The following is a 26,254-nucleotide window of genomic DNA, read 5'->3' on the forward strand; positions in this document are numbered from 1 at the left end:
TACATGCCCATGCACACGTCTCCACACACCTACACACACCTACACACACACATACACACACACCTACACACACACCTACACACACACCTACATGCCCGTGCACACGTCTCCACACACCTACACACACATACACACACACCTACACACACACCTACATGCCCGTGCACACGTCTCCACACACCTACACACACCTACACACACACCTACACACACACCTACATGCACACACCTACACACATACCTACACACACACCTACATGCCCGTACACACGTCTCCACACACCTACACACACATACACACACACCTACACACACACCTACATGCACACACCTACACACATACCTACACACACACCTACATGCCCGTACACACGTCTCCACACACCTACACACACATACACACACACCTACACACACACCTACATGCACACACATACACACATACCTACACACACACCTACATGCCCGTGCACACGTCTCCACACACCTACATGTACACACACCTACATGTACACACACACCTACATGTACACACACCTACATGTACACACACACCTACATGCCCGTGCACACGTCTCCACACACCTACACACACACCTACATGTACACACACACCTACACACACACCTACATGCCCGTGCACACGTCTCCACACACCTACACACACCTACATGTACACACACACCTAAACACACACCTACATGCCCGTGCACACGTCTCCACACCTACATGTACACACATACACACACACCTACATGCCCGTGCACACGTCTCCACACACCTACATGTACACACATACACACACATACACACACACCTACACACACCTACATGCCCGTGCACACGTCTCCACACCTACATGTACACACATACACACACCTACACACACCTACACACACACCTACACACACACCTACACACACACCTACACACACCTACACACACACCTACACACACCTACACACACCTACACACACCTACACACACATACACACACACATACATGCCCGTGCACACGTCTCCACACCTACATGTACACACATACACACACCTACACACACACCTACATGTACACACCTACACACACACCTACACACACCTACATGCCCGTGCACACGTCTCCACACACCTACACACACACCTACATGCCCGTGCACACGTCTCCACACGTCTCCACACACCTACATGTACACACATACACACACACCTACACACACACCTACATGTACACACATACACACATACCTACACACACACCTACATGTACACACATACACACACCTACACACACACCTACATGTACACACCTACACACACACCTACACACACACCTACATGCCCGTGCACACGTCTCCACACACCTACACACACATACACACACACCTACACACACACCTACACACACACCTACATGCCCGTGCACACGTCTCCACACACCTACACACACCTACACACACACATACACACACACCTACACACACACCTACATGCCCGTGCACACGTCTCCACACGTCTCCACACACCTACATGTACACACATACACACACACCTACATGCCCGTGCACACGTCTCCACACACCTACATGTACACACATACACACACACCTACACACACCTACACACACACCTACACACACACCTACACACACACCTACATGCCCGTGCACACGTCTCCACACACCTACACACACATACACACACACCTACACACACACCTACACACACCTACATGCCCGTGCACACGTCTCCACACACCTACACACACCTACACACACACCTACATACCCGTGCACACGTCTCCACACACCTACACACACCTACACACACACATACACACACACCTACACACACACCTACATGCCCGTGCACACGTCTCCACACACCTACACACACCTACACACACACCTACACACACCTACATGCCCGTGCACACGTCTCCACACACCTACACACACATACACACACACCTACACACACACCTACACACACCTACATGCCCGTGCACACGTCTCCACACACCTACACACACCTACACACACACCTACATGCCCGTGCACACGTCTCCACACACCTACACACACCTACACACACACCTACACACACACCTACACACACCTACACACACCTACACACATACCTACACACACACCTACATGCCCGTGCACACGTCTCCACACACCTACACACACCTACACACACACCTACACACACACCTACACACACACCTACACACACCTACATGCCCGTGCACACGTCTCCACACACCTACACACACCTACACACACACCTACACACACACCTACACACACCTACACACACCTACACACATACCTACACACACACCTACATGCCCGTGCACACGTCTCCACACACCTACACACACCTACACACACACCTACACACACACCTACACACACACCTACACACACCTACATGCCCGTGCACACGTCTCCACACACCTACACACACCTACACACACACCTACACACACACCTACACACACACCTACATGCCCGTGCACACGTCTCCACACACCTACACACACCTACACACACACCTACATGCCCGTACACACGTCTCCACACACCTACACACACCTACACACACACCTACACACACCTACACACACACCTACATGCCCGTGCACACGTCTCCACACACCTACACACACCTACACACACACCTACATGCCCGTGCACACGTCTCCACACACCTACACACACCTACACACACACCTACACACACACCTACACACACACCTACACACACACCTACATGCCCGTGCACACGTCTCCACACACCTACACACACCTACACACACACCTACATGCCCGTGCACACGTCTCCACACACCTACACACACCTACACACACACCTACACACACACCTACATGCCCGTGCACACGTCTCCACACACCTACACACACCTACACACACACCTACACACACACCTACATGCCCGTGCACACGTCTCCACACACCTACACACACCTACACACACACCTACACACACACCTACATGCCCGTGCACACGTCTCCACACACCTACACACACCTACACACACACCTACACACACACCTACATGCCCGTGCACACGTCTCCACACACCTACACACACCTACACACACACCTACACACACCTACATGCCCGTGCACACGTCTCCACACACCTACACACACCTACACACACACCTACACACACCTACACACACACCTACACACACACCTACACACACACCTACATGCCCGTGCACACGTCTCCACACGTCTCCACACACCTACACACACACCTACACACACACCTACATGCCCGTGCACACGTCTCCACACACCTACATGTACACACATACACACATACCTACACACACACCTACATGCCCATGCACACGTCTCCACACACCTACACACACCTACACACACACATACACACACACCTACACACACACCTACATGCCCGTGCACACGTCTCCACACGTCTCCACACACCTACACACACACCTACACACACACCTACATGCCCGTGCACACGTCTCCACACACCTACATGTACACACATACACACATACCTACACACACACCTACATGCCCATGCACACGTCTCCACACACCTACACACACCTACACACACACATACACACACACCTACACACACACCTACACACACACCTACATGCCCGTGCACACGTCTCCACACACCTACACACACATACACACACACCTACACACACACCTACATGCCCGTGCACACGTCTCCACACACCTACACACACCTACACACACACCTACACACACACCTACATGCACACACCTACACACATACCTACACACACACCTACATGCCCGTACACACGTCTCCACACACCTACACACACATACACACACACCTACACACACACCTACATGCACACACCTACACACATACCTACACACACACCTACATGCCCGTACACACGTCTCCACACACCTACACACACATACACACACACCTACACACACACCTACATGCACACACATACACACATACCTACACACACACCTACATGCCCGTGCACACGTCTCCACACACCTACATGTACACACATACACACATACCTACACACACACCTACATGCCCGTGCACATGTCTCCACACACCTACATGCACACACATACACACATATACACATACCTACACACACCTACATGCCCATGCACACGTCTCCACACACCTACATACACCTGTACATACACACATACCTACACACACCTACATGCCCGTGCACACGTCTCCACACACCTACATGCACACACATACACACATACCTACACATACACCTACATGCCCGTGCACAAGTCTCCACACACCTACACACACATACACACACACCTACACGCACACCTACATGCACACACATACACACATACCTACACACACACCTACATGCCCGTGCACATGTCTCCACACACCTACATGTACACACATACACACATACCTACACACACACCTACATGCCCGTGCACACGTCTCCACACACCTACACACACATACACACATACCTACACACACCTACATGCCCGTGCACACGTCTCCACACACCTACATGCACACACATACACACATACCTACACGCACACCTACATGCACACACATACACACATACCTACACACACACCTACATGCACACACATACACACATACCTACACACACACCTACATGCACACACATACACACATACCTACACACACCTACATGCCCGTGCACACGTCTCCACACACTTACACACACATACACACATACCTACACACACACCTACATGCACACACATACACACATACCTACACACACACCTACATGCCCGTGCACATGTCTCCACACACCTACATGCACACAAATATCTACACACATACACACATACCTACGTACACATGCATGACTACACACATCTACAAACACACACAAATATCTACACATATACACACATACCTACACACACCTACATGCACACACATGTCTCCACACACCTACACACACAAATATCTACACACATATACACATATTTACATACACACCTACATGCACACACATGCCTACACACATACCTACATGCACATACATGCCTACACACACATACATACACATACAGGCCTACACACACCTACACGCACACCTACATATACGTGCCTACACACACCTACATACACCTGTACATGTCTCCACACACACCTACATGCACATACATGCCTACACTCGTACCTACACAAACACCTACACACACATACCTACATACATGTGCACATGTTGCCACACTCGTACCTACATATGTACACACCTACACCCATGTGCATGCCTACACATATACCCCCACACACATGCATGCCTACATACATGCTTATATACCTACATACACATGCACGCCTACACATGCCTACACATACTATACACACCTACACACCTACATATACATGCATGCCTTCACACACACCTACATATACATACATGCCTACGCTCCCACATCCATGAGTGACTGGTAGACAGACCTCTCTTCTGGAATCTGTGAGTCCCTACAAGTCCATTCTGGGCCATGTCCAGCACCACTGTTAAGGCATGGTCCATCTGACTAGCATCAATCACTTTTTTGTGTCTAGGACCAGAACACACAGACAAGACATGCCTGTGCACGGGGTCCCACCGTGCCATTTCCCCTGAATGTGGTGCTGAAGCAGCTGTGGCAGGCTGGTGGGCAGCTCTCTGTCTCTCAGAGTCTTAGAAAATTAGGCCCTGTCAAGCAAACGAACAAGCTGGTCAGAATTAACCACCATTAGGGCAGCCCCGGGGGGGGCGGTGTCACTAGGCATAATGAAGCTAGGGCAGCACTTCTCGCAGTCTTCCCGTCAGAACACATGGCACCATTGAGACAACGGAGAGCATGATCAACCCACAGACCAAATCCAGTGAATTATTTTCATTCAGAAGTAAAGCCAATGACATATAAAAAAAAAGAGGTAAAGCCAGTGAAAAATTTTTCCAGATTAATAAGTAATCTGAGAGATTTTATTATCAGCAAACATGTATGACAAACCAGGCCAGGAGCTGGAAGCGTCATGCCTCCCTCCCCTCCCCCCAATGCTGGCTGTGAATCTAACCGAGCGAGGGAATACCCAGGAATGCCAAACAGGCAACTAAGTGCTGCTTCCCTCACTTCTGGAATTCTAAAAGATAGTTGATCATCTAGAGGGGAAAAAAGTAATAATAGATGATAAGGTTTATATTAAATGTAAGTAAAAATGCAGCAATAAAAACAGAAACACCTTCTTATAAGGTCTTACATTACATAAGGAGAGATCTACTTAAGGTGCATATAAATTTAAGTTATAGCACCCTCAAAAATAGAGTGTGGTCACAGCAAAATATTTTTTAAATGTCAAGATAAGATGGGCACAAAAAGGGAGACAAAGGAAAGAACATTTCTCAGACCAACAGAAATGCTAAACTCAAATTATAATGACTATTTCATTAAATATAAATGAGCTAAAAATGCCAATTAAAAGGCAGTGATTGTTGGACTTGGTACAAAGGTAGAATACAGCCTTGTCTGTGAGAAATAAGCCTCAATGATCAGAACTAATTAAAGCGAACTTGACAGAAAGACTAATCGTGTGGATGCTGAAGTAGCAATCCTGGTGCCGGAGTAAACTCAGACTAAAATTTTCACTATGTAGGATATGTGGATATTGTACACATTTGCAGTGGGTGTTCACATCCAGGTGGCCACAGGTCTACACAGCAGGAGAAGCCTGTAGGAGCTCACTGGCTCACAGCCCTGCCTTGTCAGCTGTTGCAGCCAGGGTGCAAAAAAAACCAGTGAGTGCTCAGGAGACTCAACTAGGATCTTGGCTGGCTCCCTCCCCACTCTAGGCCACTTCGGAAGGCTGAACTCACACAGAATATATTCTTTGGCATGATGGCACCACATGAGAAAAAAATGAGAAAAAGTATTTGTGTGAAATTATCCAGTATTTTGAAATTAAGCAATAGGCCTAAATAGCCCAACGACTCAAATAAGAGAGCAACGTGAACAAACGGAGCTCAACAAATATTCCAAACAAAATGGAAATGAAATTTTTAAGTTTAGCAGGCTTCAGCTAGACCAGGACAGAGAGGAAATGTAGCATTGTGTGCTCGTGGCAGAAAATACAAACTTTCAAAGCAATGGCACCAGCTTCTAATTCAAAAAGTTAAAAACAGAATAGCAATGTAAATGCAAATGAGCAGAAGTAATAAACATCGGAGACAAGCCACATAGTAAAAAGTAGAGAAACAACAGCAGCAATCAATCCTGAAACAAAACGTCACTCTTTGAAAGGATCAGTTACATCTGTAACTGACCAACTGAACTAGAGAAGACACAAGTTCCCAGGACCAAAGCCCATGGATACCGCAGCACGGAGTGGAGTCTCCAGGCAATCGAGATGACCAGAATCCACCATCCATGGAGCACAGGCATTTTGGAAAGATATTTAGATACGGGAAACCACAGAATGTCTCCACAGCTCTGTGTCTGCCTAAGAATTCAGTTTAAAACAGAAAGCGTTCTTCTATCAAACCCTCATGTAGTTACAATAGTGAACTCTATCATTTAGCAGGTAAGTAATGGCACATTGCTGTTTAGGAAGCCAGAGAAATGTTTCCAAATTCATTTTGTGAGGATACAATTACTTCAACATGAAATTACCCAAACCAGACAAAAATACCATAAGAAAACCAAAGATCACCATCCACCACAATACAAAGATGCAGCTGTTAGAACAGTGTACCGGTGGAGTTTAGTCTTAGAATTCAAGATAGAATTGACATTGGGGAAATCAAGGTTAGGTGAACCATATTAACAAAAGACAGGAGGGGGGAGAAGAAGCTGTTGGAAAGGTTTAACACCCACTCCAGGTGAAGCATGGGGAGGAGTGGTGGCGCAGCATGTTGGCTGGCGCACAGGGTCCTGGCCAGGCGGGACACCACCTGTAGGGAGGAGGAGGGAAGGCCACGCGGCTTGAGATGGAAGACAAAGCATCCTGTGAGATCACCGCACACCCGAGGTTCTCAGGCATCTACAGAGAGGCTAATGAACCTGAGGCGCGGATGTAGCCAGTCACCTGGTGGCTGCAATTTCTCTGTGCAACCAATGAGAAGCTGGACCAGGAAAATGTTTAAACATCCATGCTCAGTAACACCAAACAAACCGCCGTGATCTACAAAAGGACCTAATGGACCGAATCCGAATGAACAGTGAGGGTCAGCCTAGTCTCTGCTCGCCCCAATTCAGCTGCTACCACTCTGCCAAAATAAACCCACAAAACATTGACAACATGCAGAGCACCTGGGCGGAGCCTACAAAGACACAAAATAGAGCAAGTTGGGAGCCGTGGCACACAATTTTGAGCTTTGCTGCAGCCACAAAGTCCACAGCCACGAAGGCCATGTGACCTTGGTTTGAACCAGACACGGAGCTCAGCAAACGACCCATGGGGTCCTGGCCAGGCTGGGAACAGTGCACAGCTGAGGGATACATGCACAGGCAGAGCCGGCCAGTCACGCCAGCAAGCTGGGCCAGCTGCTGACTCCTAGTTGGTGGGGCGAGGGCTCCAGGCCAGAGCTGCCGCAGCGCCCACATCCCATGCCAGGCTTGCCTCAGCTTCCATTCCGGTTTCCTGCCAAAGTGCCTGGCAGGCAATCTCTGATGGACCTAGTGTCTGGGCACCTGCCTGCACGTGAGCAGCCTGGATGAGGCTCCCGGCTCAGTCCCAGCTGCTGTGGGCATTTGGGGAGCATACAAGTCAGTGGAAGACTCTCGCGCGCACTCTCTCTCTCTCTCTCTCAATCTCTCTCACTCTCTCAGCATCTCCCATCACTCTTTCAAACGTAAAATTTTAAAAAGTACTAGGACAGCTGCCTATTAATTTAAGAACAAACAATACAAATGCCTTCCCAAAGACCACAGTGGAGTTGCAATGGAGTCAAAGCCTAAATATGAAGCAATAAGCTGTAACCCTTCTAGGAGAAAACATCAGAGGAAATTCTCTGTGCCATAAAAGACAAAGATGTACTGGGTGGGAAGCAGGAGGCATCAGCTCACAATGAAGACTGACAAAATGGAGTTCAATAAAAGACAAAACCTCTGCTCCTTGCAAGGTAAAGAGGCCAGCCAGACATTGGGGAGACAGTTCTCCTGCCGAACTCATGCCAAAATATGCAATGAAATCCTAACACAGTCAGAGGGGTGTAGATAACCACATTTTAAAAAATCTAGAGAAGAGTTTTAGCGTGTTGTCGGTAAACAGCACCACAGGAGTACTCAGCCTGAGCACCAGGGGATGCTGCCTTGAAATGCCAGGGCCACTGGTAGAGCTTCTCCCCAGAGCCTGAGCACAGCAGGCACTGGTGCAGGTGGAATGCAGGGCCTCAGAGCCGGGCACAAGGGGCACAGGGCATGCGGGGCCACAGACCCGGGCACGAGGGGGAACAGGGCATGCGGGGCCTCAGACCCGGGCACGAGGGGGAACAGGGCATGCGGGGCCTCAGACCCAGGCACGAGGGGGCACAGGGCATGCGGGGCCTCAGAGCCGGGCATGAGGGGGCACAGGGAATGCGGGGCCTCAGACCCAGGCACGAGGGGGCACAGGGCAAGCAGGGCCTCAGACCCGGGCACAAGGGGCACAGGGCATGCGGGGCCTCAGACCCTGGCACGAGGGCACAGGGCATGCGGGGCCTCAGAGCCGGGCACGAGGGGCACAGGGCATGCGGGGCCTCAGAGCCGGGCACGAGGGGGCACAGGGCAAGCAGGGCCTCAGACCCAGGCACGAGGGGCACAGGGCATGCGGGGCCTCAGACCCGGGCACAAGGGGCACAGGGCATGCAGGGCCTCAGACCCTGGCACGAGGGCACAGGGCATGCAGGGCCTCAGACCCGGGCACAAGGGGCACAGGGAATGCGGGGCCTCAGACCCAGGCACGAGGGGGCACAGGGCAAGCGGGGCCTCAGACCCTGGTACGAGGGGGCACAGGGAATGCGGGGCCTCAGACCCTGGCACGAGGGGACAGGGCATGCGGGGCCCCAGACCCAGGCACAAGGGGGCACAGGGCATGCGGGGCCTCAGACCCTGGCACGAGGGGACAGGGCATGCGGGGCCCCAGACCCAGGCACAAGGGGGCACAGGGCATGCGGGGCCTCAGACCCTGGCACGAGGGCACAGGGCATGCGGGGCCTCAGACCCTGGCACGAGGGGCACAGGGCATGTGGGGCCTCAGACCCAGGCACGAGGGGGCACAGGGCAAGAAGGGCCTCAGACCCGGGCACGAGGGGCACAGGGCATGCGGGGCCTCAGACCCTGGTACGAGGGCACAGGGTATGCGGGACCACAGACCCGGGCACGAGGGGGCACAGGGCATGCGGGGCCTCAGAGCCAGGCACGAGGGAACAGGGCATGCGGGGCCTCAGACCCGGGCACGAGGGGGCATGCGGGGTCTCAGACCCTGGCACGAGGTGGCACAGGGCATGCGGGGCCTCAGACACTGGCACGAGGGCACAGGGCATGCGGGGCCTCAGACCCTGGCACGAGGGCACAGGGCATGCGGGGCCTCAGACCCTGGCACGAGGGCACAGGGCATGCGGGGCCTCAGACCCGGGCACGAGGGGCACAGGGCATGTGGGGCCTCAGAGCCGGGCACGAGGGAACAGGGCATGCGGGACCTCAGACCCTGGCACAAGGGGGCACAGGGCATGCGGGGCCTCAGAGCCGGGCACGAGGGCACAGGGCATGCAGGGCCTTAGACCTGGTATGGGGGATAGTGGGAACGTAATGTCTTAGACCCCAGTGTGTCTGTAGGAATGAGGTAGGAAGTGCCTTGTCTCAGACCCTGGTATACGTGTGTGTGGGGATGGAGAGTGAAGTGCAGTGTCTGAGACCCCAGTGTGTGGTGGGGGGCTGGGGGAGCCGGTGTCTGAGACCCCAGTGTGTGGTGGGGGGCTGGGGGAGCTGGTTTCTGAGACCCCAGTGCGTGGGTGGGGGGGACATGGTGTCTCAGATCCCTGTAGGGGGCATGTAGCACACACAGCAGCCCTGGGGGAGCTGTCTAAGGAGTTCTTACATAACTGAGCACTCAATGGCCATGGCTCCTGCTGGGTTTGAGACGGAATCCAGGAGAAATGGAAGTATGCTCCCCACGGACATGTACATGAGGGATCACACAGCTTTATTCTCAACTGCCTACTATGTATGCACATTCTCAACTGCCTACTATGTACGCACATTAAAACACTGCCCTAGGAGTGCAGTGTACGGGCCTCCCCATCCCTGTGGCTGTTCCCTGCTAACCACCTGGGAAAGCAGCGGGAAACAGCTGCAGGTGTTAGGACAGAGCTCCAGGCTCCTGGCTTCGGCCAGCCCAGCTCAGCTAGTGCACACACCTGTTTTGAAAGTGAACCAGTGGATGGAAGATCAACCAATTTATCACTGCCTTTCAAATATGAAAGACAAAACAAATATGTCTTTAAAACAAAGCAGGCCCCAACAGTGACACTAAGCAAAAGGAGCATTAGACGGCTGTTGTGGCCACGTGGGGAACGGACCAGCAGACGCGAGATCTCCGTGTCCTCTCTCGCCGTAGCTCCACCTTGCAACTCATCTTTTTTACAAAAGCAAATACTAGTTATCTCAAGAACGTGTACAAAGCCCAAGACAGAGGCCTACCACACAGAAAGGAAATCAGCGCATTCGGTGTCAGAAAGTGGGGAGAGCCCCCACGTCCCACAGACACCCCCTCCACCCCCACAGCACCCTTGGGGCTGGGAAATCCCAAATGCTTCCAGCAGCAGCCAGCTTGGAGCTCCGCCAGGCCGCCAGGCCGACCGGGGACTCAGGGCTGTGTTAGCAGGCAGTGTGGTGAGCTCCCACCTGCTACTGAAATCTGGATCCCGCCTGGGAGTGGCAGGGTCCCGAGCCATGGGGCCACCATGCAGCGTCCTGAGGCTTGTCAGTGCAAGACTTTTCAAAATCCGTATTTACTTACTTACCTACTTACTTACTGTTCCCTTGAAAGACAGAGTTACAGAGAGAAGAACGGAGACAGCAAGAGCTCTCCCATTTGCTGGATCACTCCCAGATGGCAGCAACGGCTGGAGTTAGACCTCTTGGAAGCCAGGAGCTTCTTCCGGGTACCCCACACAGGTCCCAAGCACTTGAGCCATCTTCTGCTGCTTTCCAGGCCATAAGGAGAGAGCTGGACGGAAAGTGGAGCAGCTGGGACTTGAGCCAGCACTTGTGTGGGCTGCTGGTGCCACAGGTATGGGGGAACTAGCCTGCCACACTACCATGCCCATTGGGGGTGTTTCTGAATGCTCGTATTCCTATGAACAGACTTGCTGTGCGAGAGATATTGTAAGTTCTGATGAATGTCTGCAAAGGGGTGTGGAACACACTTGACAGTTTGTATCCGAGTCTGGGGAGCATGTTTACACACAGTGTGAACTCCGTGTTTGCTGTCCAGCTGGTCGGCCCGGGGTTCTGCCGTTCATTCGGGATAGCACTGTGCCAGTATACATGTGCTTAAGGATTTGTGAATTCATTTCTCAAGACCAACACACGAGTGTTTCTATGCCTTCCATAAGCAGCTGCTTTTCTGTTGGAATCTGTACATGGCCTACCATGTATCAGCTCCCAGCGGGCACTCCTCTGAGACCAGTGCCAGGGTATAGCAGAATAAGCCACCACCTGCAAGTGCTGGCTGTTCCAACTCTGGGAAAGCAGCAGAGGATGCCCCAAATCCTCAGGCCCCTGCGTCCTGTGGAAGAAGTTCTTGCCTCCTGGCTTCAGATCAGCACAGCTCTGACTGTTGTAGCCACCTGGGAAGTGAGCCAGCAGACAAACAATCTCTCTCTCTCTCTCTCTCTCTCTCTCTCTCTCTCTCTCTCTCTCTCTCCCCCCACCCTTTCTCTCTCTCCCTCTTCTCTCTCTTTCTCTCTCCTTCTCACTTTGTGACTCTGCCTTTCAAACAAAAATAACAAATCTGTAAAGAAGAGAGAGGACCCTCCACCAAAGGAAGTGTGAGGTTGCTGCTGGCAGAACCCACCCAGGCTCCCAGGAACACAGCACCTGGCGGCCCCAGCCCACGGCTGTTCCCAGCAAGGTGAGATGATGTGGAATTCTGAGAGGAGTGAGGGCAGACCTCCCACAGGCAGGAAGTGAGCCAGGAACTGGGTTGGGGTGCCCACATGTGGCTTGAAGCTGCCGTGGTTTTGAGACAAACAGGGTACTGGTCTCTAAGGTCTGGGAGATGCCACCCCACAGGCCTCCCCTCCCCTGCACCTGACATCCACCACAGCTGCGTCCAGCCAGCCTCCTAGGACCTTTGGCCCAGGAGCCTGGGCGCAGGCAGGGACCACAGAGGGCCTGGGGCCTCAGAGGACTCAGGATCTGGCCCTGGCTGCAAAGGCTGCTTCCAGGCCCAGCAGCCATGTAGCGGAATCAAGTGCAACCGGTAGGTCTGGGTCCTGCTGAGGCTTACTCCCACTGCCCTGGCTGCAACCCCAGGCGCATTCCAGCTGCTTGGGAGGACAGTCAGTCAGGGGTGACTGGGTCTTTCCCAAGAGGCAGAGCCAGCCAACCATGCTCAGCAGGGGACCTGTGGCCCAGCATGGACTGAGCCAGGCTGCAGGCCTAGCCCTCAGGACCCCAGGATGGGATCAGCTGGAAGACAGGGCTTCCGGGAAGCAATCAGCCAAAGGGGGCTTCAGGGTGGGCATTCACAGCTCAGGGCGGCTCTGCCGGAGCGGCCACACAGCACATAGAGCACATTTAGCCTGGGAACTAAATGGAAGCAGAGGTACCTGCTATAGCAAAGGGCTTTGGAAGTCCTGAGAGGGAGGACAGGAGCCCAGTGCTGAGCAGAAGGGGGAGGTTAGGGCTGCTCAGAGCACCGATAGCCGACACAGTGGCCTGCCAGGACCCGCACCCTTCCCCTGGGACTGCTAACTGCCATATTTGCCACTTCCACAGTGCCTGCTGTGCAGGATCTGCTGTGGCCACCACCAGCCCCGGGACCTCTGGGGTCCCACAGCCCTCTGCCTGCACAAGGAGCCAGAGGGAGAACACCAGGTCCCCTTGCAGGTTCAGTGTGCTTCCCACAGCGAACAACAGAACCCTCCATCCAGAACCCTGGCATCTGACTTGTTGGGAAACAGGATCTTGGTGGTGGTGACCACTGGTGAGGGTCAGCCGGGGCCTCATCCCTGGGATCAGCCACAGGCGTCTTCCCAGGACAGGCCACAGATACAAGGTAGAAATGGGAGTTGACAGTGCCAAAAGCCAAGACCAGCAACCCCGGGGCCACAGCGAACTGGAAGCTGCCAGAAGGGCGTCCTTTGCAGCACACAGCTGGAGCATAGCCCGAGGAGGACAGCATGCCCACATGCCTGGCCTCCAGGACGGGGAGGCTGTAAGTTCCTGTGACAGCAGGCTCTGGGTCCGTGGTCAGGAGCACATCTACCACGGGAAGTCAGAGCTATGAGAGGCCCCACTCCAACCTGTGAGGACCTGGGGAGACCATGGCCTCTCTTTCAGGGGGACTCACCTTGACACACCCCAGGGCCTAGCCACGCTGGCCCTGGTTTCACCTTCTCAACGCTGAATGCCTCTTGGGGCCTTGGGCCAGCCTGGTTCCTTCTGCCATCTGCCTGGTGACATTCCACATAGTGAGCTGCAGGGCAAGGCTGGCCAGGTGCTCTCTGCAAACACCTTCGATGGGTAGATGTGGAAACTCAAGGTGGGGTGTTTCTTTGCCCAAATCAAGAGATAGCAACACATCAGCATTTTTTGGAGATTTTTTTGGGGGAGCGCCTACACCTTGGCATAGTAGGCTCATCCTCAGGCTGTGACACTGGTATCCTAAATGGGCAGCAGTTCTAGTCCCAACTGCCTTATTTCTAATCCAGCTTTCTGCTTGTGGCCTGGGAAAGTAGTGGAGGATTGCCCAAAGCCTTGGGACCCTGCACCCATGTGGGAGACCCAGAAAGGTGCTCCTGGCTCCTGGCTTCAGACCAGCTCAGCTCCAGCCTCTGTGGCCATTTGGGGAGTTAACCAGTAGATGAAAATGTTTTTTTTTTTAAAGAAAGATTTACTTATTTACTTGAAACTTAGAGTTAAAAAGAGAGAGTGTGAGATCTTCCATCCACTCATTCCTCCTTAAAGGGATGGGACAATCAGGGCTGGACCAGGGGAGACTCAGAAGATGCTCCTGGCTCCTGGCTTTGGATGAGCTCAGTTCTGGCCATTGTGATCATTTGGGGAGTGAACCAGCAGATGGAAGATCTTCCTCTATGTCCCTCTCTCTGTAACTCTGCCTTTCAGATAAAAACAAATCTTTAAAAAGAGCAAAACAATGACAGACTAATGCAACTGTATGGAATGAATTCATTAAAAAAAAACCTTATTCTCCTGGAAAGAAGGAAACTCCCACCAAGAGCAACTGACATCAGAAACAGAGTAACAAGGAAGCTAATCAGAACAGGGCGCCCTGCAGCCTCTGGCCGGCTGTGCCAAAACAACACGAGCGCCAGGATCTGTTTTGTCAGGAGCATAGAGATATCTATAGAGTCACAAACGTTAGGAGTTCCGTCTCAACTTCCTCAGACCCTCAGCGCACACCCGTGTTTCTGTCCTGTTTTTGAGCTTCCAGCATCTGATCAGAAGAGGCTCCATCCAGACCTAGGCGCTGAAGACCTCCTGTCATTTGTAGGGTTTGCTTATTTGTTTGACACACACACACACACACACACTCCATCTGTTGGTTAATCCCCCAAATGGTTATACTGGACTGGGCTGGGCCAAAGCCAGGAGCCAGGGACTCATCCTGGTCCTCCACGTGGATGCAGGGGCCCGAGCACAGGAACTGTCGTCCAGTGCCTTCCCAGCAAGTGAGCCAGGGGCTGGACTGCAAGTAGGGCGGCCGGGACTAGAACTGGCACTCAGAAAGGGGATTCTGACGTCTTCAGCAGCAGTTTAACCCTGCCCCGTGCCAGAGTCTCCTCTGCTGCTGCAAGTCCTGTGACCTGCCCTGCCCGCGATACGCTTGGATGAGTGAGATGGTGGGCACGGCCCGGTGTGCCAGCTCCCCTGCTCCGACGAACACTTCCACGCCTGGTGTGTAAACTCAGCTCGGGCGTCCTGCCCTGCCTCACCCATCTGTGTGTCTGCCCCTCTGCCCATACTTCACTCTTTCAATCCTAGAAATTGGAAAGGCTTATTCTTTCCACTTCACTCTTCTTTCTTCAGAACTATTTTAGCTATTCCAGGGGACCTTTGCCTGTCCAAATACATTTTGGCACAAGCTCGTCTGGGTCTGGGATCTCACTTAGTTTTTAAAATGTGGTATCCGCAGTCCTCTCCCGTTCCGGACTTCAGCCGAGCATGCGGTACAAGTTCAGCCTGGGTGGATGAACGCCTCCTTTCCCCCACGTCTATATACACTCGTCTGTTCGGCCAGCTCACGATGCTGCACACCTCCTGCGTGCTGCCGACTTCCCTTCAAGAACACAAGACATGGGGCTGTTGTCAAACCCAATGCCCATGTGTGCAGATGCTCCTATGGATCAGACCTTAACTTCAGCTCCACATCTGAAATTAACCCGCTGGGGGAGGCAGGGGGTGAGCTGTGCCTCCGCTCCTTCAGCTCCCTGCTACACCCTTAACAAGGAGAGAACTAGTAAGAACGAGGCCCTGATTCAACCACTTATGCTTCCATGGAATCCAGGCATGGCCTGTACCCACCACATGCCAGGTGGGTGGTCAGAGAGCTGCCGTGCTACAGGCAGCTGCCACAGAGTGAGGCTGCAGGGATGGTGGTGCCCATAGGAGGCGGTGCCTGGGAGGGCGGCTGACTATGGACACTCCCTAGCAGTGAGTAAGGCAGGTTCTGAAAAGCCCAAGAGCAGGCACCTAGGGAACCTCCGGAGTTCCCCCGCCACAGCACCTTCCTTCCTAATCAGCAAACAGTACCAGAACAGAGACCAGCTCATCTGGAGCAGACCGAGGTCGAGTTGCCCCAAAAGGGCCCGGGGCAGGGGCAGGAAGGCAGAGCGGCTGGTCTCGAAGGTGCTTGAGCACGTAGAGGCAGCAGGTAGTTCTGCGCCCTGGGCAGTCCAGCTGTGGGAAGAACACCTGTGCCTCCCTCTCCGCTCTTCGTGCCTTGGCAGCTGCACCTGCGTTGCCCCAGTTGCCTCCCCTTCTTGTGGTCTCCCCAGCAGGAGCTCAGGCAACTCCCCCAGTGTGCAGGGGAGACCCTGTTTGCACCCCACCCTCTGGGCAGAGTTCCCTGTGAAGGGAGTGGCACACGTACCTCTCCTGGAAAAGCCAGCAAGAACAGGACTTCAGCATGAACACCACCCCAAAACCAGTGGTCACGCCACTGCTCTTAAGAGCTGGGACTTGCTCTTCCTCTTCTGTTGCACAAAAGACGCGTGCACCAGGGCAAGGTCAATCCAGGGGAACGGTCTGCCGCATCACCTCACCCTGCGCACCCTGCATCAGCCCTGATGGCCCACGCCCCCACCCCGTGCCTGCAGGCCCCAGGGAAGCTGCTGCTGGTTGTTCAGATGCCACTGGCATGCTGTCACCTGCGTCCAACCCCACCTGACAAAAGGCCCTGCCTAAGTTCACTATGTGGCACCCCTGGGGGCTCGGCTTCCACCCTGCCCCACTTCCCGTGGCGCCTGATCAAGTCCTCCCTCAGTGGACAAGTCAAGCCTTTACTGAGGAAGCAGGCGCACGCTGCGCTCTGGCAGACACTGGCAAACGTACCCACTTACACAAGTCTGTCCCCTCCACACACAAGCACACACGTTAGGCCGGGTCACCCAGAAAGAGTGAAGCGGCGGCCAGGCTCCGGATTCACGGCTCCCAGTGTTGCCACAGACCGCCCCAGTCCTGCCTTGACCGGCTGCAAACAGCACGGCCCCAACACCCCAGCATCTGTCCATCCTGCCTGCTCGCCCCTGCTTGCTTTTCCATTTCTGCTCCTTCGCCCCTGGGCGGGCAGCCTTCCTGTGCACATACCTCTGTCACCGAAGAGTACTTCGGTGCGCAAAGGCAGCATTGGTTGCAAGCCTTGACCAGAGACAAACCCAGGCCTCAGACAGCAGCAACTGCCCACAGCCTCGGGGCGTCTCCCTTCTCCACACAGCCTTCCTGCGAGCAGGGCATCCTTCCCTCCCCCTGCCAGGCCGCCTAGGTTCCAGCGGTGCCCGCAACCCGCCGTGGTCGGCACAGCCCGCAGGTGCTTTCCGCCAACGCCCATGAAGAAGGCACAGCTGGCTGAAGGGTCGCTGGAGCGGCGTGGGTCAGAGCCAACCTCTCCCAGCGCCGGCTGTACCCACAGAAACCCACACCACGGAGAGCCGGACAGGGCCCGAGCTGGCAGGGTGCGCGTCCCGGAGAGCCGCTGAGCCGGCTCAGAAGGGAGACCACCTCCCCAGTCCCGCCGGGACCGGGGGAGCGGGGAGAGAAGGGGGCTAAAGAAGCAGGAGCTCAGGAGGAGGGGGAGGAGCCGGTTCCCCAGCTGCTGAGCCGCAGGGAAAATAGGGCTTCTCGGAACTCGCGCCACAGAGAAACTTCGGGGCGTGCGTTGGCGGCGGGGCGTCTGCGGGAGGACAGGGTTCCGCTGCCCGCTGCCCTCCGGAGGGCAGGCGGCACCTGGGGCCGCTGTGCGAAGAGGCTGGCAGGATCCCGCCGCCGAGGACCGAGTGAAGCGAGGAGGACGCGGTGCCCAAACGATGAGACTGGGCTCCTGGGGCTGCCCAACCTCCCTGTCCGGGGGTCGCCCGGCACCGCCCCCCTCCCGGGGCGGGGGAGAGCCCTGGCAGCCTGGAGAGCTTGCTGGTTCCAGGGCCGGCCTAGAAGTGCGCAAACCCAGGACGTGATCTTGCGTGTCCCAGGAGCCAGGATGGCTGCAGGCGACACTGGGAAAGGAGTGTGCGCTTTTTTCGGTCCAACTACTATGCATTCGGTCAGGACGCGTTCCACGAAAGGTGGGTGCCGCCACGCCAGGGCCCTTGCCCCTGGCTGTTCGCTCGTCCCTAGCCAGCGACATCCCCTCACTGGACACCCAGCAGCCTGGTGGCCGGACGTTAGAAGACTGGGGCCATGTCACAACGTGCCGCACCACGAACGGGAACTCCTGAGAACTGGACTGACCACTAAGGCAGTAATGGCAGCTCTTTTTCCGCTCAATTCTGCCAAGGGCCTGAAGGCCGCGGCGGCGGCGCGACAGTGAGAGAAGCTAGGCGGGGCTTTTATTGACACGCCGGGTCCTCGAGCGGCTTCCCGACTCCAGCACGACTCCAGCACGACGCGGGAGGAGGCGGGTCGTGCCGGGCGCAGGGGCGTCGCCGCGCATAGGAGGCCCGCAAGCGCAGGCCACAGCGCCCCCTCGCCGCCTGCGCCTAGCTCTTCGCCAGCTAGCTGCGCGCCACTCGGAGAGGCCCCAGGACGCCGCGGTGGCGGCCAGAAGCTTAAGCCCTGGCCGCTGACCACGCTTCCACCCGCGCCGGACCTCGGCAAAGACAAGCGCGCTCTTGGGGCACGTCGCCGCGTCCCCTGGATGCGCACACACTCGCAGCACTACAGTCTTTGCGCAGCCTGGAGGCTCACTAGGAGCAGTGATAACTTTTCTCTTTTCCCTTCCTTTACTGCACGCGCGGGTGGGGGTCGGTGGAGCGCCAGAGCGGTCAGAATCGCAGTGCGCAGCGCCAGGACCTCACCTCGTCCCGGAGCAGGGCGCCCGGTGTCCCAAAGGCCCGGGACACAGCCCCACTCCGACGCAGCAGCGAGGCCTCCACCCTGGCGGCCTGCGTCTCGCCCCCTGGCGTAAAGCAAACACCTAGCCAACCTAAACCCATGCAAAGTGGGGTTTTCGTTTTGTTTTTAATAAAGATGCTTTCCAGCGAAGCGGAGTTTATTTCAGTAACAATAAGGAGCACGGATTTTCTCGCGCTCTTTTCTGCGAGGGCATCTTATCGTACTATGGGCTCTACTTGTAGGGGTGGTGAGGCAAATTTCGGCGGAAAGGGGAAATGTGTGGGGGGGGCAGCAAAACGCAGGTGGGGCAGGGAGAAGCCGTGCCGGCAGCCGCCCGCTCCAGCGGGCACAAGGCGGCACGGGTACAGCGGCGCCGGCTGGAGCCTCGGCGCCGGCCCTGCAGCCGCTGCTTGGAGTTGTAACTGGCACTCGCTTTGTCCCTGCTGCCCCTGCAGGGCTCTGGCCCGGGGGACAGGGACGCGGGAGCAGGCAGAGAAAGCACGAGCTGGGATGCTAATGAGGGCGCAGCAGAAGCCGGCCTGAGGGGACGCCTGGGCTCCAGGCCCCTGGGCCTCAGAGGTAGAAAGTAGACCCGATATTTTTTCCTCCCCCGCACTTAATCTGGAAGGCGCAGAATGGCCCGCGGGGCTCCCCCTAAAGGAGGCGTCTTGGGGCTGTGGAAGGGGGAGGAAAAGCTGATCGCTCTGGGGGAGTCCAGGGATGTCCTGACTTCACGGGCCGGCCTGCAAGGCCGAAACACCTGCCAGAGGTGACCAGGAGGGCCCGGTTCGGGTGGCCTCGGCGCCGGCTGCACCGTGCGTGCTTCCAGACCTTGTGCACGGCGGGAGTGTGGTTTGGAGAGAGCTGGGGCGGGGAGGCGTGTCGGCCAAGGGGTGGGTAGGAGGCTTGGTGGGGGCCCAGGGTTAATGGCGCAGGGAGGGACCACAGGACCCGCCTGCACCTACCTGAATCGCCCGCGTGAAGGGCCCCGGCGAAGAGGCGTCTTTGTGCAGTCCAGCGCCGCAGTTCGCCGAGGCGTCGGAGCTGGGGAGAGACGCGAAGGAGCAGTGCCCCCCACCCCGCTCCGTGCCCACCCCAGCGCGGCCGCGCCGTCACCGCACACGCCGGGTCGGCACCTGTTGGGTGTGCTCAGGCACCGGGCAGAACCTCGTACGACCCCCGAGCGCCCCCCGCCGGCGACCCCTTGGCCTGACTCCGAACGCTGAGTCCCAGCTGAAGCTGCGTGCAGGGGGGCTGCCCCGCGACGCCCCCATCCCGGGGTACCTGTGGGGCAGGCGGGCTTCGGCTCGCTAGCTGCGCGGGCCGGTCGGGCCGGTTCCTCCTCCGCAGGAGTCCGAAGAGCCTGTCCTTTGCTGGGAACGAAACGAAAGGGCTGCGGGGAGGCACGGGGGAGCCCCGGAAGCCGGAGAGGGCCGCCCCAGCCCCGACCTCTGGGCGCTCGGCGAGCGGCCGGCCAGCTGGGGCGCCTCGGGCCGCAGGACGGACACTCCGGACAGGGGCGCCTGCCTCCCCCGAGGCTCTGGGTCTGGGATCCGCGGGGCCGTGCGGCCTCCGCCAGTGCTCCCAGCCTGGCCCGACTGAGAGCGGCCTCCACCCCGGTCCGTCAGGGCCGAGCTGGGGGCGAGGCAGGGGTGGGACCGAGGACGGTGACCGGGCCTCGGAGCTGCGGGGAGGACGCGGCGGGCGCGTGCGGCGAGGAGGGGCGCGCACCAATTCGGCCTGGCCCGCGGGCCGGGGTGCGAGGCGCAGGGCGGCGAGCGGCGGCCCCGGGCGCCGGAGCTCCGAGAAAGGCGGCTGCGCCACAAAAGCCGGCGCGGCCCTCCCGCCCGCGCGCCCCTCCCCGCGCGCCCCTCCCCCGGCCGGGGCCCCGCGGCGGCGGCGGGCGGAGCAGGGGAGGGGCGGGCGCCCGAATATGCAGATGAGCGCATGACGGACAGCTCGGCGTTCCAATGTTCCTCGGAAACTCGAGCGCTCCTTCCTCAACTCCTCACTCCCGACTCGAGACTCCCCCAAAGCCCGACCGCCGGCCTGGCGCGCGGCTGCGCCCACCGGCTCCGCGCCGCCACCGCAGCCGCCGCCTCGCCGTGCCCCCCGCCCCGGCTCGCGGGACGCCCGGCTAGTGCCCGGGCGGGCGTGCCTCGGCCCCGCGGCCCGGGCGGCCGGCGGTGGATGGAGGGCGCCGCGCGCCCTGCCCGCTGCTCGGCGTGACGCGGGCCCCGCGCCCCGCGCCCACCATGTCCTACCCGCAGGGCTACCTGTACCAAGCGCCCGGCTCGCTGGCGCTCTACTCGTGCCCAGCGTACGGCGCGTCCGCGCTGGCCGCGCCGCGCAGCGAGGAGCTGGCGCGCTCCGCGTCCGGCTCGGCTTTCAGCCCGTACCCGGGCTCGGCGGCCTTCACGGCGCAGGCGGCCACCGGCTTCGGCAGCCCGCTGCAGTACTCGGCCGACGCGGCGGCGGCCGCCGGCTTCCCGTCCTACATGGTAACCGCGCTGCGTGGGGACGCGGAGCGCCGGGGTGGGGGGGACGGCTCCCGAGTCACCCGCAGGGGCAGCCGCGCTGCGTGCGGAATCGGGAGCCAGGATGGGAAGGCAGAGGCGGCCAGCGGGGTGAGGAGCGCTGAGCTCAGCTGGGGATCCGCACCCCTTCCGCAGCCCGGGTGAGAAATCCGGGCAGGCCGCGGGCTCCGGAGGTGCCCCTGGGTTCCCCGGGGCGGCTACCTGGCAGTTCGGTGCGTTTGCCACTTGCCGGGCTGCGGGGCGGGGAGGGTGGTGGGATCGCGGCGTGGCAGCAGGGAATCGCGCATTCGCCGCGGCTCCCAGCTTTGCTTTCGTCGGTCCGGCACAGAGAGACTGAGGACCCTGCAGGCTGCGCCCGCCGGAGTCCCCTGTTCATCCATGGAGGCTCCTTTTTCCGCGCCCCGGGTGGCGCGCGGGGTGCTCCGGTCGGCCGGTAGTTGGACGGGAGGTGGGGCCGGCGACGAAGCACATTTCGGGCGAGGGAGGCCATGGGGAGGGTGGGGACTTGTGGCCACCACTAGGCCTCGGGTGGGCTTGCAGGGCGCGGATGGGGTCGCCCTGGCCTGGGCCAAGTCTGGGGAGGACTGGAATTTAAACGTTTCAAGGAGGAATTAAAGTGCTAATCACAGCGTTTTTGAAGAATTCCAAACGGTGTCTGGCTTCTGAGTTGCAAATTGGATTTGCCCAGCTTTTGCGCGGTGAACGGAGGAGTGGAGTTGGGGGGTGGGGGCGCTGTTTTGGCCTTTTTTTTTTTTTTTTTTTTTTTTACCAAATCGGGGCGGAGACGCGGAGAGCGGAGAGGTGGCTGCGGCGCTCGGAGCCCTACGGAAACGTGAGCGGGAACGACCTGTGGGCCCCGCACGCGCGCGGCCCTGAGCATTTGTTCACACGCGGCTTAGGAACGTTTCGCGGGAAGGGCGAGAGTTCGGAAATAATTGGAGAATAAGCCGCGTTCCTTTTTCTGATAAACGACTGGCTGGTTCTCTCGGCGTGCGCCCTCACACTGCCCGCTGCCAGATCCGCTCCGTGGCCGGGAGAAGCGCCTAGTCCGCCACTCGCCCTCACCGGCTCTTGTTGGTTCCAGGGCGCCCCATACGACGCACACACGACCGGGATGACCAGCGCCATCAGCTACCATCCATACGGCAGTGCGGCCTACCCCTATCAGCTCAACGACCCCGCGTACCGCAAGAACGCCACGCGCGATGCCACGGCCACGCTCAAGGCCTGGCTCAACGAGCACCGCAAGAACCCGTACCCGACCAAGGGCGAGAAGATCATGCTGGCCATCATCACCAAGATGACCCTCACGCAGGTCTCCACCTGGTTCGCCAACGCGCGCCGGCGCCTCAAGAAGGAGAACAAGATGACATGGGCCCCGCGCAACAAAAGCGAGGATGAGGATGAAGACGAGGGCGATGGTGCCAGGGGCAAGGCCGAGGGTTCCGACAAGGCGCAGGAGGGTACCGAGACCTCCGCGGAGGACGAAGGTGAGCCCCCCTCAAACTCCCCGCCCCGCCCCACACGGCCTCGGGCACCTTCTTCTCAGGCGGGGTGTGCCCACCCGAGTTCCTCGGGGTGCGTCCTCCGGGAGGCCAGGGGGTCAGCCCGACCTGGGGCTGGAGGGCCCGGGTTGTCCCCGCGAACCTCCGACCGTGCCCGCGCCCCCACAGGGATCAGCCTGCATGTGGATTCGCTCACGGATCACTCCTGCTCGGCCGAGTCGGACGGGGAGAAGTTGCCTGGCCGCACTGCAGACCCCCTGTGCGAGTCGGGCTCCGAGTGCAAGGACAAATACGATGACCTGGAGGACGACGACGAAGAGGAGGAGGAAGAGGAGGAGGGCGCGCGGGACCTGGCGCCGCCCAAGCCTGTGACCTCCTCGCCGCTCACCGGTGTGGAGGCACCGCTGCTGAGCCCCCCGCCCGAGGCCGCACCCCGTGGTGGAGGCAGTGGCGGCAAGACGGCCCTGGGCAACCGGACGTCGCCTGGCGTGCAGCCCCCGAGCAGCAAGCCCAAGCTGTGGTCGCTAGCCGAGATTGCCACGTCGGACCTCAGGCAGCCGAGCCTGGGCGCGGGCAATGGGCAGTCGGGAACCCCAACGGTTGCCGCCGCGCCCGCCCCGGCCGGAGGGCCGCCCGGCGGCTCACCCTACCCGGCGTCGTCGCTGCTCGGCCGCCACCTCTATTACACTTCACCCTTCTACGGCAACTACACAAACTACGGGAACTTGAACGCGGCTCTGCAGGGCCAGGGGCTCCTGCGCTACAACTCAGCGGTCGCTGCCTCCGGTGAGGCGCTACACGCCGCGCCCAAGGCTGCCAGCGACGCGGGCAAGGCGGCCGCGCACCCGCTGGAGCCGCACTACCGCGTCCCGGGAGGCGGCAACTACGAACCCAAGAAAGGTAGGCTGCGGGGTTCAGCGGAGAGGGAGAGTGGCCTTTGGTCCCGGTGATCTGGGGCTCCTGGAAAACCCAGGCCTAGGACCAGGGAGACCCTTGCATGTGGGGGACAGGGAGAGGGCGGCTCTGGGGTCCTGGAGTGGGGTTGGGTGGACTCTCATTCTGGTGGTTTAATTCCTCATTTCTTGCTATTTTTGCTGCTGCTTGTACAGGCCAGGCTGTAGGGTTTGGGCAAGGCAAAAAAAAAAAAATCCCCAAACTCCGGTCACGCCGCGGAGCGAGCGGGGTCCAGGAAGGGGACAGCTGTTCCCTGTGACTCGCGGACGCCAGTCCAGCTGGCGCCAGAGAAAGAGAGCTCTGTCTCCCACTTCACCCTCGTCCCAATGGCCTCCTGACTGGCCAGTGCAGGCCACCTGGGGAAAACCCAAAGGAGAAAACTGAGGGCCGGCGAAGGCGGGTGGGGGCGGGCTGCCGGCCGGGCGGGGGTCTGACTCACCACCCCCTCCCTGGCAGATGCGAGCGAGGCCTGCGCGGTGGTTGGCGGAGGCGTCCAGCCCTACCTATAGAAGGGCCGGCACAGCGACGCACGTAAGTGGGCGCCGGCGCGCCTCCACTGGGCCCCAGGCCGCTGCAGCCAGGCCAGGCGGCCTTCTGCCTCTTGTCGGGGTGGGGGAGGGGGGTAGAGCAACTCTCTGGTTCCCTCCTGGTAAAGGAAAAGAAAAGTCGTTTTTAGCTGGAATCTGCACAAACGCGCGCGTACACACACAGAGCAGCCCCCGCCTCGTCTGGTGCAGTGCGCACCCCCTCCACACACAGGGACTTGGCCTGGGCGAGCTCCTGCCCCCAGCTCCGCAGAGGACGCAGGAGAGGGGAGAGCCTAGCATGCTCGCTCTGGGGCCGCGGACCGGTCTGGACTCCCTGCCCTCCTGCCTCCGAGCAGTGTGGCTTTGGGCGAATGTCTCTGGGGAGAGGTCTGTCATCCCGGAGCGAGGGGTGCCCGGCTCTCCCTGACGCCCGTGGACCACGTGCTGGGGTGTCGGTGGAGGGTTGGGGATGATTTGGTTATTTTTCCTTGGTCCACAGGCAGGTGTCACAATTGCTTTGGAAACAATACTAATAAAAAGTCAGCAGGCTGGTTTCTGTCCCCAAGTTCCTAAGCTACACCCCCACACACCTCTAGACCTGGACAATCTTGCGGCACCGTAAGAGACCCGGCCTCTCCGCCACAGAGATCGCGGCCCAAGGACTCTTGCCGGAATACCTGAATGTGTTAGCATAGTATAGCTTCCAGATGTATGTGTGACTGTTGCAAACTTCCCTGTTTTTTCTCAGGATCTCTTGAACCGCTCACTTCATTGCCATGGTATATATAAATATCTGTATATCTCCTCTAGGTGTGATAGATTCCTGTAAAGTTTATTTGTAAAAGATGTACACAGTAGAGATACAACGTGATTGAAGAACTTGAGTACTTCCCAAGTGGAAACAAATTTGAT

At 57.7% G+C, this 26,254-nt stretch overlaps 1 protein-coding gene across 1 annotated transcript; it reads left to right on the plus strand.

Moving 5' to 3' along the window:
• The first annotated feature begins 21,829 nt into the window (after positions 1-21,829).
• On the plus strand, positions 21,830-25,380 carry IRX2 (iroquois homeobox 2). The gene is made up of 4 exons (XM_004597898.3): positions 21,830-22,320; positions 23,441-23,846; positions 24,030-24,761; positions 25,272-25,380. Exons 1-4 carry the CDS (start codon positions 22,075-22,077, stop codon positions 25,322-25,324), a joined length of 1,437 nt encoding a protein of 478 aa, XP_004597955.2. The 5' UTR covers positions 21,830-22,074; the 3' UTR covers positions 25,325-25,380.
• Positions 25,381-26,254: the final 874 nt, after the last annotated feature.

Source organism: Ochotona princeps, chromosome 23, assembly GCF_030435755.1.
Source record: "Ochotona princeps isolate mOchPri1 chromosome 23, mOchPri1.hap1, whole genome shotgun sequence".
In the NCBI taxonomy this organism is placed as follows: Eukaryota; Metazoa; Chordata; class Mammalia; order Lagomorpha; family Ochotonidae; genus Ochotona; species Ochotona princeps.